Source organism: Pseudonaja textilis, chromosome Z (genome assembly GCF_049901715.1).
Source record: "Pseudonaja textilis isolate UNSWEBS1 chromosome Z, rPseTex1.2, whole genome shotgun sequence".
NCBI classification, from domain to species: Eukaryota; Metazoa; Chordata; class Lepidosauria; order Squamata; family Elapidae; genus Pseudonaja; species Pseudonaja textilis.
Window position 1 is genome coordinate 82,949,412 of NC_142008.1, and position 16,542 is coordinate 82,965,953.

Below are 16,542 nucleotides of genomic sequence, written 5' to 3' on the forward strand. Positions count from 1 at the left end.
TCAGTGACTAGATGCTGAGCTAGATTATTATTTTGCAGATGCCACAAAGTAGGGATATTCTGGATTCTGTTTTAGAATGCTGATGGAAGTAGAACAATGCTACTACAACCCATGTTATCAAATTAAATATAACAAAATACCGCTCTCCTTTTGGAAAAGTTTTTTTTTCTCAAAACACAGAAAGTGGAGGAAATCATCTGTAAAAAATGCTGATGAACAAGGTGAGCAAAATGTAGAAGCATGCTAGCGATCAGAAGGGAAGGAGGATGCCTGTAACTCCCAATGTTACCCAAGCACACCTCAGCTTATAGTTAGAACAGATCTCCTGATCTAGCCTCTAAAATAATGGCTGATAAAGCATTAGATATAATAATAACAGCAGCAGGTACAAATTTATAAGTGGTCTGAGAACAAGTAATGGAAAAGTTATACATTCCAAAGAAAAATATAAACACAAGAATGATTGAAAACAAAACAAAAAATATGTGCTGGTTTTCCTTCAAAGCATTACACATTTACATTTCAGGGGATGTAATAAGTGATGCTAACACTGTGTTGTTGGGGAGGAAACTGTTTTATATAGGTATTCTCTGCTTACTGACAACTTAGGGAGATTCAAATCAGGGACTGAGAATGAGATCAGACCTGTTTAGGAAGACTGGGATTGTCAGTACCACATGGTGGTTGAGTGGTAATACACAAGAGAGGGCAAGACTGTCTCTCAAAGTGAATTGTCTGGTCAAAGTGGATTGCAGCTGTTCTGTATAAACCTTGCTGTAACCTCTTGTAATTTATTGGGGATTTTAATGTATTATTATTGGGGAAATGGAAACTTTAGCATATTCCAACTGCCAGCCGTAGTGCTCTGGCTTTGGCACGAAAGGAAGTGGGGTTTTTTTTTTCACTTCAAAGGAGATCAAATCGGATTTTGTATTACGACTATTAGGGACTGAAACAGATGTTGGATATTTCGTTTAAGACATAGTGGATTGTTTCTACCCTCAGAAACAGTGAGATTTCCTTATTTAAATTCTCAGAGCCTCACTTCTATTTTGATGCTCCATCTTGGAGGAACAGCAGCCTTTGGAGAAACGACGCACTGTTTTTAAAAAAGCTTCTGCTCCGAAGAGGAAAAGAGAGGAACCGTTCTAGTGCCACGCTCGGGGCAATTGCTTCGATCCTGCCTTCCTGTTTTTCATCACTAAAAATATTTGAGTATCCTGTAAACCGCCGGCAATTCCCTCCCCCTTCTCCAACTTGTCTGAGCCCAAGTTTTACGCACCATTTACTATGATTTTCTCTGCCGCAAAGTAAAAAAGAACGGGTAAGAGTGAAATAGGGCAAGGTGTTTCTTGCCATTCACTGTGAAGCCTGGGTTTTGTTACGCATAGCTAATTTTTCTTCCTCAAGCCTTGGGACGCCTCTTTTTGATTGATCTACCCTCCCATCCTTGGAAAACGGTACTTGCTTTTGTATTGGATAAACATCCTTCAACCTTATTATTGACTGCATATCTGCCTCAGAATGAGGAGCATAAGAAGACCACGATCTTCACTGATACTTCTTCCACCAGAGCCTGGAGTTGCCCCTCCTTCTCTTGCGGCGTTCATCGGCCACTGATTCTGCTACGTGTTGTGCAAGAGCAAGCAGACTGTTGCCATTGGTTACTGCCTGGGCCTTTGCGTTCCATTCTCGCAGCCGCGAGTAAGCTCGAGTTGTGCGGATTTTTTTCTTCTTCCCATAGGTTTGTGGCTCCCCCAAGAAGCCTTGCAGTGAGGAGTGGGTGATGGTGGTAGGCACGGGCAAGCTTCGCCAGGGAACTTTGCAAGCGGAACAGGCTCGGTGAGTTTCATCCATTGCTACAATGCAAATAATTCTAGAATCAGAAAAAGTGCAATCTGGATTTTATTTTCAGATAATGTTACTGTTTTACCAAGAGGAAGAAGGACAGCTATATAACAAGTCCTGCAGTAAGATTTATTCGCGGGCCCTTCCGACAGCGTACTCTTAATTGCTCCCTGACTTTCTCGTCCTGGAGACCCCAGTCCTGTCAGAGAATGACTCCAGAAGAGCGGGCTGGAGACGGAGCTCTAATGGAGTGATGAACCTGTAGGTATTTATAGCGCTCACCGCTTTAAATATCTACGTGAAAATGTGGGATGAGATCCTTTGAGCTTGGTATCTTAGTTAGGATATTACGGTTATCCAATTTCTGAAGTCAAACGTGGAATGTCCACCTGAGGTGAGATCAGAAAATAGGTATTGTACACTATTACTAAACATAGGTGGTGAGTCTAAGTGGCAGCAGTAACCAAAATGGCATGTGATTTCAACAGTAGCTTTGCTGTTTTGGAAGTCCTACTAAGGCCGGTATTTTAGGCACTCCTATTGGTGATTCAAGATAGGAATGGACTTTTTTTTTTTTTTAACTAGAGGCTAGTTTGTCAGTTTGGTCTTGTATGTTGTGTATCTGCTGGACCTATTACAGTACTGCATTCATTGCTACAGGAACTATAATGTGCTTCCAGATAATTTAATTTTACTTCTTCAGGTATTGAACTATTTTTCCAAGTCATTTTTCAGTTTTCTTCAGGAGTTGCAATTATATATGTGTGGGGGAAGGAGGAAGTTAAAATCAACAAAATGTGGCTTGCATCATAACACTCTGCCTGCCACCTCCTTCTTATGTATGTGTACCATTTCATGAATGCTCCAAACAGACAAATCCCACATTGCAGCGCTCCATCCTCATCTTGCTGAAAAATCTTGCTAAGATTTTTGACCGTCCTCCCTTTTAAATTCCACTATCTAGAAGCCTAATTCAAAGGAACATTTTTTTTTTCATACAGCCTTTCATAATAGTGATCCTTATACATAAAACCTTTCTTAGGCATAAAACCATGGCTTGAATCAATTTGATTCATTTAAGACACCTGGCTAAAAAAAGAAAAAAAGATGAGCTTTAGCCCACCATAGGCAAGAAAACTGGCTAGGTTACTCAGGACCAATTTCTCTTAGTCCAACTCACATTGCAGGGTATTGTTGTGGGGCAGATAGGAAGAAGGAGTATTAGGTATGCTCCCCCTCTTGAGTTATTTATTAAAAAATAGGTAGGATAAAAAATATAAACCAAATATACATATCTTGTTTGTATAATGCTTATTTTCAACGGTAATTGGGATTTTATTAAGGGAGATAATAGAGACGCCCTTCCCATGAAAAATCTAAAACTGTACTTTTGCAATCCCTTCAAGGTTGATAAAAAGGCACACATTACTAGACATTTTAAATTGCATATTGCTGAAGTTTTAACTTTTATCCCATAATTTTATTATATATTGCTGGCTGCAGATTGATATTCAGTTTTTATTTTTTTATTTGAAGTGCCTTTGAAATGACATACATTTATGTCATTATATGTAAAACATTTGTATTTCTAAAGCACTGCTGCCCTGTAAGAGTACAGTCAGACTAAATCAGAATTGTTGGAAGTGACAAAGGGGATCTCAGACAGATTAACACATTTTCCACCCAGGCTTTACCTATATCTTTGTAGGATATATGAAGCATAATTTACTTGCTTTCCCCCGTAATAGTGTGACTTTATGATGAACTTGCAGACTCTCATCTATTTGTTTTATAATTTAGGATTCTTTTTAATGTCCTTAATTTTTTCATTGTAAATTCTCCTCAGCATTATTTTAATTAAACAAAGGATATAAATTTTTTTTTTGAAAAAAAAAGTTTTATTGACTTTAACAACAAACAAAAACACATAAAACATAAAACATAAAAGCATCATCCTCCTTCATAAATTTACAGACAGTGTACTGGCTGGTTTACCACTTTTTTTTGTGCATCCATTTCATAGTCTCCATTGTAGTTATATTACATAATAACTCATATTATCAATCAACAATTATATAGCCTAATATCATTACTAAACAATCATTTGACTATAATTTTGTTAATTCATACGTTAACGAGATAACTATAAGTTACTTAATTTATTTTACAACGAATCATAAAATCATACCAAGTCTATCTTAATAAAGTTTTGTAAAAATAATATCAAAGAAAAAGAAAAAAAAGAAGTATATATTCATTATATCCTAAGTTTCTAAATATTCTATTATTATATTTTATTATCTAGCCATTGATAGAAAAGGTCCCAAACTTCATAGAATTGTTTATCTTCTTGTTCTCTAATTTCAAATGTCAATCTATTCATTTCAGCACATTCCAGTATTTTCTTAATAATTTCTTCCTCTGATGGTATTTTCTCACTCTTCCAATTTTTAGCAAATACAATCCTAGCCGCTGTTAACACATTTACAATCAAATACTTCAAATTTTTATTATATATGTCAGGTAAAATTTCCAATTAAAAAATCTCTGGTTTCAAATCTATATGTTTCTTTGTCATTTTTTCCAACTATATGCGAATTCTAATCCATTATTTTCTAGCGTCCTCACAAGTCCACCACATATGGTAATATGAGCCAGGTATCTGATGACATTTCCAGCACTTTTCAGATTTATTCTTGAACATTCTTGCTATTCTTGTTGGGGGAAAATGCCACCTGTAAAACATCTTATACACATTTTCTTTATATGCTGTTGACATTGTCATTTTATAATTTTGAGACCACAATTTTTGCCATTTCTCTAAATCAATCCCATATCCAAAATTCTTCCCCCAAGCAATCATCATTTCTTTAACTTGTTCTCCCTCTTGTTTAATTTCCAGCAAATAACTATATAATTTTTTGATCACTTTTTCATCAGTACCTGTCAAAATCTTATCTAAGTCAGTCAATTTATCATAAAATCCCTCTGTTTTAGAATCTTTAAGATACTTTGAGTGTATTTGCGCATATGAAAACCAATTCATCCTTACACCTTGTTCTTCTAGATTTTGCATCGTTTTAAGTTCACTCTTTTCATCCAATATTTCCCCATATCTAACTGTTTGTTCCTTCTTATAGGATAAGAAAAAGCTTCAATAGTTGATAACCAGACTGGGATTTTCAAATAACATTGTCTCTTAATTTTCTCCCAATTCAACCATAAAGACTCCTGTATATAATGCCTTCTAAAATAGCCCTGCGATTTAGTTCCCTTATACCACAGAAAAGCATGCCATCCCAGTAATAAATCATGTCCTTCTAATGTCAACAATCTAATCTTTCTTAATGTTATCCATTCTTTAGCCCACATTAAATTTGCAGCTTGGTAGTACAACTCCCAATTAGGAAAGCCAAATTATTTTATTTAGTTCTTCAAAATAATCTTTGCCAAGCCTAATTGGTATTGTTTGGAACAAATATAAAATTCTGGGTAAAATATTCATCTTGATTGTTGAAATTCTACATATCAATGACAATTGTAGGTTTTCCCATTTCTTCAGATCAGATGCTATCTGCTGTTTAAGTTTAATATAGTTATTCTCTTTCAATGTAATATATCTTGACGTCAAATGTATCCCCAAATATTTAACCTTGTTCGTAACTTGAATTTTCTATAAGTCTGCCAGTTCTTCTCTTTGTTTTAATAGCATATTCTTTGTCAGAATCCTTGTTTTATCTTTATTTATTTTCAAACCAGCCATCTCACCGTACGTCTCTATCAAAGGATATAAATATTGAACGTAAATACAAACTGTGACATAATATTTGCACTGTGAACACACGTTATTTGTAAAACTAATGAAGCTGAACCAAATAAAGTCAATGGGACATTATAATTTGTTCCATTTATTTCATTGTGTTCAGATCAGCCCATTGAAGTGAACAAGGTAGAAACATTTTTCCCTTCGATAGAGAGCTTAAAACATATTTCAATTCTAGTTTAGTTCATTAAATGTTCAACTCCTATTGGCAAGTGTCTATAATTATACCATTATGACTTCCTCATAAACTCATCCCTTGAATATTTTTTTCCTTGCAAAGTGAAGATTAGTGATATCTATTACCCTTGTATGTTTTTAAATCAACTTTATTTAAATGAGTATATTTGTGTTGCTAGTGACTTTTAAAATAACTGATTTCCCTATTAAATACTAAGCATAAAAGTTTGAGTCCTAGCCAACAATGTTAATTACTTCCTCTTTTAAATATATTTTTTCTGAAATAAGTACTTTTTCAAAAATAAGCACAATACACAATACAATTTTGAAAGAGAAAATAAGGAAAATGAAACTAATAAGTGGGGGGAAAGTACAAAGAAAGAAAAAGAAAAAAGAAATAAAAGAAAAAGTTATAAAGAAGTGGTTTCTGGTCTTCTCAATAGGAATTACAAGTACATTTATATTTTTTAGTAACAGAAAGGTTGTGCTCTTCTAGTTCTAAATTTTTCTTATTTTTCAGCAGTACCCACTTTTTCATCCAAACCAAGCAACAGGCTACAAAATACAATTTCAAATCAGGCTGTCCGCATTTCTTGGCGTCTTATAGGATTTTATATTTAACCCTTGGCTGTTCTCTACAATATTAACTGCTTTTCTTATAAGGATATAATGTACTCTGTGAAGCCTCTACTCTGAGAAACTTACTGTGATAATTGCTTAGAAGGTAATATATATCTCGATCCCTAATGAAAAACTGAAATATTATGAGCAAGAGAATGAATAATTGATACTGGGACATATACAGTCTATTGCTTAAATATGTATATTAACTAATGTACACTGGGTATTAATTGTATACTATAAACAACCCATTTGTTTGAATACAGATGGAAAAATATGAGATCCTTGGACTTGTGGGAGAAGGAAGTTATGGAATGGTGATGAAATGCAGAAACAAGGAGAATGGCAGAGTTGTTGCCATTAAAAAATTTTTGGAAAGCGAAGATGATAAAATGGTTAAAAAAATTGCCCTGAGAGAAATAAAATTTCTCAAGGTAAGATAATGGCTGATAAGTTCATATTTCTAAATATGTAGTGTCCTGTCACACATAAATATATGTAATTTTGTATACCTTTTGTCTTTGCCATAATGTTATTCTTGACGTTTATTTTAAAAAATTAACACACAGGAGATGGCAGAGGTAAAGTAACACCAAAGAGATGTGTACAAATACAATTATTTATGTTTAGTTTTAGATTTTAGATTGATTTCATATGTCTGATTTCCATTGGCTAGATTCCCAGAACAAAAAAATCCATATTAGTTTATTAACCATAATTGTTATAACCCAAACCCAAACTACTTGATGATTAATATGTAGTGTGAATTGGGCTCCAGCATGTTAAATATTAAACAAAAGGTATATAGAAAACTGTTCTTAGAGAAAAGAAAATTAGTCTTATTAGAGGGAATTACAAGCATAACAGTAAGAATGAGTAAGGAAGAACTAGTTAGTAGAAAATACATCATTTATTCAACGAAAAAGAATAAATTTTAAAAAGCTGGGTTTTGTTTGGTCTTTAGGTAATTTCTAAGATATGATTTTATTGCTGTAGACTAGAGATATTAGCTAGTTAGAAAAAAAGATTGTAATTTCTCTTTACTATATTATCACTGAGTTCTAATGTTTAGAGAAATCTAATATTTAGAAAATGAAATCATTTAAAAATATGTATTATTTTATATTATATTGTATAACCTTATTGTCATGGCCTAGAAATAGGGCATAGAATTAAACAAATATTTAACTTTGTTCTATCGATTAGATTTTGCTGAATAAATAAATGGGAGAAAATTTCTACCTTTATGGATTAATCTCTGAAAAAAATAGTGTACTTTGGTTGTAATGGATTGTTGAGTTAAATTATTTATACAGTGATAGGGAAAAGAGATTGTATAAATAATGAGACTATAATAATTTGTGAATATTAGTAATCGTTAGTACTGTTACTCAGTAATCATGCATAGAACAGTACGGTATTTGGAAGTATTTATATGGTTTACTTAATGATGTACATATTATTCAAGAGGCAATTATTGTGAATGTTCTCATTCAACACACTGTCTCCTATTGTAGTTTTATGACGTACTTCATGTCTCCTGATAGCAATTAAGGCATGACAACTTGGTGAATTTGCTGGAAGTCTGCAAGAAGAAAAAACGATGGTATTTGGTGTTTGAATTTGTAGATCACACAATCCTTGATGATCTTGAGATGTTTCCCAATGGCTTGGATTATAACAGAGTTCGAAAATACTTATTTCAAATTATAAAAGGGGTAGGATTTTGTCATAGTCATAATGTAAGTACATTGCTGCATCTGTTTGATTTTGTTTGTCTATTTTCTTGTTAGGATGTTTGAGAGAGATGCTAGCTTCATACCTCAGAATAAATTTACATTTGTAAGAATTTATAATATTCCAATAATTGTATTTTCATGTTTCTTACATACAGCTATGAAACTATATGTTATCTAATGAAAACAAACTGCCTTTTTTGATTTCTATTCTTTGTGGAAGTGACATGTTTGTATCACGTTTTTCCCCATTAATTGGTGATGTAATAGTTGCTTCAAGGTTAGTATACAAAGCTATTATTTCAAAGGCAAGGATATATTATTATGCTTGTGTTAATATTTTCTGAACATTCTGCAGGTTTATCACTTGTATGCTCATATAGAGTGAGTAAAAATTTACATGTTCTTTTGGGATAGCGCAATATTGCACAGTTATAGAAATGGAGAGAGTTCTTTAACAGACATTTTATTGTATTTTTTATTTCTAGAAAAACATCCTTTTAAAAAAATAATTCAATGTGTGGAGATATAACATCACGGACCATTCATTTTCCAGGACAGTTTCTCACATTCCATTTGTCAAACAATGAGAATGTGAAGTAGGCTATCCTCTTTAGATTAGTCTGAAGAACGTAGATGTTTTCTATGGATGGTTTTCCATGATGGGTTTATAGTGACTTTGCTAACATGGATATGAATCCTTTTTTTAGATCATACACAGGGATATTAAACCTGAAAACATATTGGTCTCCTGTTCGGGAATTATCAAACTCTGTGATTTTGGGTTTGCTCGAACGCTGGCCGCTCCTGGTGAAGTTTATACAGATTATGTGGCAACACGGTGGTATCGAGCTCCTGAGCTGTTAGTTGGTGATACCAAATATGGCAAGTAAGGAAATATAGAATAATTCAATATTAAGATAGTCTTAGATGTTTAAAAATATTTTTATTTTATTCAAAACAAAGTTAGAATACAAAACTCAATAAAAATCCAAGAAGACATAAAAGAAAAGAAAAAACACAAAACTGAACATTAAAAAAGGGTGCATGAAAAATAACATATACCAATTATCCCCTCTAGTTGAATACTGATTGATATATTACTACAATCAATTCCTACCCCTTGTGAAACAGGCTCTCCCCAAAATTTTAAACTATTAAATCTATTAGCAACTTTTTGACCTGTGTTCTATATGTTATATTAGTGAACAAAGTAGTTAACTGGAAAAATAATAGTAATACAGCACAAAATTAAAGTTTCAAATCTTTATGTTAACAAGCTGTTGTTATAATCCACTCATAGAAAATTTACCGCTGTATCTTAGCTATTCAATATAAATAGATAAAAAGTTATAACAAGATTGTCCTGGGTCAAAAATCCATGTTTATTTCTTAATATCCTCTTGTCAATTGTGGTTTAATTAAATGTAAATTCAGTCTCCATAGTATGTCAATCTTTGAATCAGAGTGCAAGCAGATCATGGTTACACTTACGTGCTCCCTTCAAAACCAGGGAGCAGCACTGTCAAAGTACCAATTTTAGCAGTGAAATCAGTAGATTGTTGATAAGAGGGGGAAAAAACCCACAGTGAACAGGAGCCATTTTGAAAAGAGGGCCAAAATTTTCTTAGCTTTTTTTAAATACATTTACAAGGAAAAGGAAATTAATGGATATGATGAATTGTAACTTAAGTAGAAACTTAAAAGTACTATTATTATTTTAATATACACTCTGTAGAAAATCAAATAGAATAAACTTCTTTTTCTATTGTCACAAATAGGCAATTAAGGTAGAGCTAGTTCTGCATAAGTATGTTTTATTTGCAGGGCTGTTGATGTCTGGGCCATTGGCTGCCTGGTAACTGAAATGCTTACAGGAGAGCCCCTTTTCCCTGGAGATTCTGATATTGACCAATTATACCATATTATGAAAAGTCTAGGTAAGAATGCATCCTGCCTTTTTGTGTTCTTATCTGTCTGGCTAGCTAGCTAGTTATTCCTTTTTTTTTGTAAGATTATACTTTTAAAGTCTTGTTATTGATATAAACGATTATAAATTTTAGGAAACTTAATTCCAAAGCACCAGGAGTTATTCTACAAAAATCCTCTCTTTGCTGGAGTGAGATTGCCTGAAATCAAAGAGTTAGAACCTCTTGAAAAACGATACTCAAAGCTCTCCATTGCAGTCATAGAATTTGCAAAGGTAATTTTGAGATCTCCTATCTTTCTAGTCTGTTCCTATTAACAGAATCATGCCTTTAGGAATCTTCAAGTTTCTGTGAAATTGAATATTGATAAGAAAACCAATCATTTCAATATCAGTGATCTTTTCCCAAACTCACATGACTGCTTTAGAAACTGTTCCTAGCTATCATAGTAGGTAGGCACATGTCCTCCTATTTTGCTTTTCAGGGGAAAAAAGCAAAATTATATATATATATATATATATATATATATATATATATATATATATATATATATATATATAATTTGTTTTCTGAGGTTCTCGTGGGTATTTGTATGTGGATCTTTGGTTGTTCGGGTTTTCTCCCGCAAGATTCAAGTATCTAGGCAACGTTTGATGAAGTCTCATTCATCATCTTCAGGCTTCTGTCTCCGGCTCTGTGCTTCTCAGAGTGATGTGAGATTGCAGCTGCTTCTTCCTTTTAACTGCTAGTGGGGTAGGACTTGATTGGGTGGGGGCTTGGCTGTGTTCTGATTGGGTGGGGTGTGTTCTCATTGGTAGGGGGTTTGGCTGTGTTCTGATTGGTTGGGGGTTAGCCGTGTTCTGATTGGTTGGAGGCGTGTTCTGTTCAGGTGGGGGCTTGGTTGTGCTCAGGTTAGTCTTAGTTGCTGGGGGATTTGAGTTGGTGAGCTGTGATCTTGCTGTTTGGCTTCGAGTTTGTGGTCGTGCTGCATCTTCATAGTGGGTGTCGGTTTGCTTCATGTATGGCTTGGAGGGGTTTGAAGTGGGTAGTGATGCAGCTGCAGTGCAACTTCTGGTCCATGGTCGTGTCTCATCTTCTGAGTGGGTGTGAGTCTGTTTTCTACATGGAAGTGTGGTGGTGGCATCTTGTGTGGCTCTCATGGGTGTGATCCCATGGGTGCTCCTTCTATTTGTTTGTATTTTTGTCCATTGAACTACACACTCTCACCAACGTACTTACAGCCAATGGATTCCAAAGAAATCTGACCAGGACTTATGAAAAACTTGAAGTCCAAAGAGCCTCCATTTTATGTGACCTTGCATTCCTTATGCAACTGCTGAGATCAAAATTTAATTCCCACAAGCTTCCAATTGAAATTCCACACCAACACAGCAGCCACCAAACACATCCTAAAAAGAACAGAACTGGCCCTAATTAGAAATGAACTTCACACAAAAAGGTTTCTCCTAGACCAAATCAACAAAGATCTCCTCACACTCCACCTCAGACTCAGCAACAAGATTCACCCCTACTTTGGGACAAACCAACAACTCGCTGTCTGGAGAGCCGAAACACAGACCACCCTCAAGACAGACACACATACCAACAAACTCAGGAAACTACAACAACGCCAGAAACCAACTCCCCCCCCACAGCCACACATGAAACAAACAGTGCACAACATCTCAGACAAGATCCTCACTGAAGCTGAAACCAAGGTCCTTTCAAAAGGATTCAACTTTGCTGTCGCTCCCAAACACATCCCCACAGAAACCATCATATGCGGAGTTGAAACCAGCCTGACCAAAACCAACCCTGACGATGCTAACAAAATCAGACTCGAAATCACCAACATCCTCTGCACTAGCAAACCACCCAAAAGCAACTTATCCAAAGAAGAACAAACTGCACTACTTAACCTGAAAGAAGACACCAGCATAATAATCCTACCAGCAGACAAGGGCAACGCGACAGTGGTTATGAACACATCTGACTACCAAACCAAGTTAACCAACCTACTCCAAGACCCCACATACAAACCCCTAAAGACAGACCCCACCACCTACCTAGAAAAACTACCAAATCCAAAATAAAAGCCTCCTCCATCAGTGAAGAAATCCAGCAAAGAATCATACCCAGAGAGAAATCATCCAGATGCCCCAAGCTTTATGGTCTCCCCAAGATACACAAAGAAGGAACCCCACTCAGACCAATAGTCAGCTCCATAGGCTCACCTCTACAAAACCTGGCCAAATTTCTCGCCAAACAACTACAACCCTATGCAGAATCCATCAACTCACACGTAAGAAACTCATTCCAGTTCATTGAGATCATAAAGAAACAAAACTTACAACCTAGCGACCTACTAGTAAGCTTTGATGTCATATCCTCTTCACCCAAGTGCCAATAAAAGAAGCCTTGACAGCCATCCAAAACAAATACAACCCCCAAGCACATCCTAGATCTGATCAACCACTGCCTATCCAATACATACTTCACCTACAATGGACAAAAATACAAACAAATAGAAGGAGCACCCATGGGATCACCCTCTCACCTGTCATCGCAAACCTCTACATGGAACACTTTGAAACACAAGCTCTAGAAAAATACGACCATAAACCCAAACTCTGGCTCAGATACGTAGATGACACCTTCATAATCTGGCCACACGGGAAAGAAAAACTGAACAACTTCCTCACACACCTCAACAGCCTACACCCCAAAATACAATTCACCATGGAAACAGAAGCCAACAATCAACTTCCCTTCCTAGATGTCTTGGTATACAAAAGATCCAATGGCTCCCTAGGACGCACCATCTACCAGAAGAAAACACATACAAACCACTATCTACATGCACTCTCACACCACCACCCAGCACAGATCAATTCCAGTAGCCAAGACACTCATCTCCAGAACAAAATGCTTAGCCGATGAACAACACCAAAAAACCAAACTACACACTCTCACCAACGTACTTACAGCCAATGGATTCCAAAGAAAGAAGATTACCCACCTAATCCAAAAAGAAACCCCAACCAAAATCCAAGACAGAGAACAAGAAAACGGCAAAGCCCTCCTCCCATATATAAAAGGCACTACAGACAAAATCAGCAAGATCCTCCAAAAACACAACATCAAAACAGCATTCTGCACAAACAGAAAAATATCCACCATCCTAAGAAACCCCAAAGACAAAATCGAATTAGAAAACCAAGGAGTATACGAAATCCCCTGCACTGCCTGCCCTACCACATACATTGGACAAACTAACAGAAGAATAAGTGCACGCATTGAAGAACATAAGAACTCAATCAAAAAGAAGAAACGACCTCTTCCTGGTCCAACACCTCAAAGCCACAGGACATGAAATTGATTTTAAAAATACCAGAACTATCGCCAAAACCGAACACTTCAACAGCAGAATAATCAGAGAAGCCATAGAGATAGAAAATGCCCACACAGCATGAACAAACGAGATGACACCTCCCGCCTTCCAGCCATTTGGAAACCCGCCCTCATGAACAGACGAGTACCTAACATGAAGAAGGACACCAGACCCACACCCATGAGAGCCACACAAGATGCCACCACCACACTTCCATGTAGAAAACAGACTCACACCCACTCAGAAGATGAGACACGACCATGGACCAGAAGCTGCACTGCAGCTGCATCACTACCCACTTCAAACCCCTCCGAGCCATACATGAAGCAAACCGACACCCACTATGAAGATGCAGCACGACCACGAACTCGAAGCCAAACAGCAAGATCACAGCTCACCAACTCAAATCCCCCAGCAACTAAGACTAACCTGAGCACAACCAAGCCCCCACCTGAACAGAACACGCCTCCAACCAATCAGAACATGGCTAACCCCCCAACCAATCAGAACACAGCCAAACCCCCTACCAATGAGAACACACCCCCACCCAATCAGAACACAGCCAAGCCCCCACCCAATCAAGTCCCACCCCCACTAGCAGTTAAAAGGAAGAAGCATCTGCAATCTCACATCACTCTGAGAAGCACAGAGCACAGGTTTTCTCCCGCGTAAAATTGGAAGTATCTAGGTGACGTTTTGATGAAGTCTCATTCATCATCTTCAGGCTTCTGTCTTCGGCTTTGTGCTTCTCAGAGTAATGTGAGCTTGCAGCTGCTTCTTCCTTTTAACTGCTAGTGGGGGTGTGACTTGATTGGGTGGGGGCTTGGCTGTGTTCTGATTGGGTGGGGGTGTGTTCTCATTGGTTGGGGGTTTGGCTGTGTTCTGATTGTTCTGACACGACCACAGACCAGAAGCCGCACCACAGCTGCATCACTACCCGCTTCAAACCCCTCCGACCCATACATGAAGCGAACTGACGCCCACCATGAAGATGCGGCACGACCACGAAGGCGAAGCCAAACAGCAGGATCACAGCTCACCAGCTAAAATCCCCCTGCAACTAAGACTAACCTGAGCACAACCAAGCCCCCACCTGAACAGAACACACCCCCAGCCAATCAGAACACAGCCAGCCTCCCAACCAATGAGAACACACCCCCACCCAATCAGAACACAGCCAAGCCCCCACCCAATCAAGTCACACCCCCACTAGCAGTTAAAAGGAAGAAGCAGCTGCAAGCTCACATTACTCTGAGAAGCACAAAGTTGAAGACACAAGCCTGAAGATGATGAATGAGACTTCATCGAAACGGCGCCTAGATACTTCCAATTTTACGCGGGAGAAAACCTGAATAACCAAAGATCCATACACACACACACACACACTTAAGAACAATTGAGAGAGCCTTCCAAAGAAGCCAGATGTCCTCAGTTTAGCAATCATTCAGAGATATTACAGACCCCTTAAAAGCTACTTATGATCCAGTTTCAAAGTTAGGGTCACTGTGGCATTCTTACATTTGTCCTTACAATCAAATGCAGGGATGCTGCAGTCGTCCGTCCCCCCCCCTCCCCCCGCAGGTTGCTGCAAGCCTTGAATCTGTTTTCCACCTCACCAGAGCCCATCCACCTTCAATTGCGCCACTCGGTGACTCTGGACTGCTTGGTTCCATTCCAGAAGTGTGTGCCTTTTTCCAAGTGCCATTATGAAACAGCACCTTAGTTGCTCCTGCCAGTGGTTTCCCTCCCACCATTTCTCTCCTGGAGAGGGAGCTCTCTTTCTCTCTGCTGGGCAGCCCCACTATCTTTTGAACTGCTAGCCCCTTGGACAGCGTGGCCACACAACAGAAAGGGGGCTCCCTCATCAGCCACAGTCACTGGCAACTGCAGACAAGTAGGATTGGGACCTGAGTGGTAGAGATGAGGGGCTAAACGCAACCTTGGCAGTGGTGGGGGTGGTGATGTTGGGGGGGGGGGGGGTTGAACAAAGACTTGGGTAAGTGTTCTGTGGTATGGAAAGTCACCAGTAAGAGGGAAATCACCAATGGGACAGTTTGATTGCTGTTGCTGTGTGTGAAGAAAGGCTTAGCCTTAGATTGAAGTGGCTTTAATGGCTGCTCCATTCCTGGGATCTGCCTGCTTTCTGCCTTCCTGTCTCTGCTTTCCCCTTCCTGACTGAGGCTGGGCTGGGGTGCTGCCTTCCCATTCTAGGACAGACTGGGCTTCTTTCCCGGTTTTCTTGCATTTGAGCTGTACTTCAGCATACTGTCCAACTCGCACAAATCCAGTGCCAGCCCTCCTCTGTATCCCCACAGCACCTTGTGCTAGGACATTTGCTTAATGACCCATACATTCAGTTAGTGACTACTGTAGTCCCCAGTTAGTGACTACAATTGGTATGGTTGTTTTCGGAGTCTTTGAATGAAACAGTCTCACTTAACTGTCTCACTTAACAACAATTTGTAACTTTAATGGGCAGATTCCATTATACTTGTACGATTAGGACTACCTGTACAATAGAGAAACATCTCTATTTTCTTTTTTAAAAAACAGATGTTAATCTGCATTCTGAATGACTTTTTAGAGGACCTTTTCAGTCTTTCCAGTATTCCAAGAATATCCAGTATTCTTGGTTCAAGTGACGGCTTAAAACTTTTGGAATATCTTGACACAACTTAGCTATAATGTCTTTGCCTCCTCTTTGAGTGATTGCTCACTTGTTTTATTGAATTAGATTTCCTGCTTTTATTATTTTTAAAAAATAACTCAAGGTGGCAAACATACCTAATATTCCTCCCTCCTTCTATTTCCTCTATAACTTCTCTATGATGTGGGTTAGGCTGAAGGGAGGGTGTCTGACCCAGCTTTCATGCCTCAAGTGGAATTAGAATTTTCTCAGTTTTGCACTATTTTCAATATCCATTTTATATTTTGTGATGTGATGTCCTAATTTCAGATATAGAACTTCTTCCTGACAATATTGTGATTAGATTTGTATGATTACCCTCTGAATATATC

At 37.6% G+C, this 16,542-nt stretch overlaps 1 protein-coding gene across 4 annotated transcripts in view; it reads left to right on the forward strand.

The window, feature by feature from the left end:
* Positions 1-1,113: 1,113 nt before the first annotated feature.
* Positions 1,114-16,542, forward strand: part of CDKL2 (cyclin dependent kinase like 2) — a 31,923-nt gene continuing 16,494 nt past the window's right edge. For 3 of the 4 annotated variants that reach the window (XR_015740177.1, XM_087916822.1, XM_087916823.1), the window contains exons 1-7: positions 1,114-1,842; positions 6,372-6,572; positions 6,736-6,903; positions 8,017-8,211; positions 8,916-9,094; positions 10,033-10,145; positions 10,269-10,408. Coding sequence is in view for 3 of the 4 variants with exons in the window: in XM_087916822.1 (XP_087772948.1) it covers positions 6,736-6,903; positions 8,017-8,211; positions 8,916-9,094; positions 10,033-10,145; positions 10,269-10,408 (795 nt within the window). In the remaining variant the exon portion in view is untranslated. The remainder of the gene's footprint in view (positions 1,843-6,371; positions 6,573-6,735; positions 6,904-8,016; positions 8,212-8,915; positions 9,095-10,032; positions 10,146-10,268; positions 10,409-16,542) is intronic. The other variant, XM_087916821.1, reaches the window with a different exon arrangement.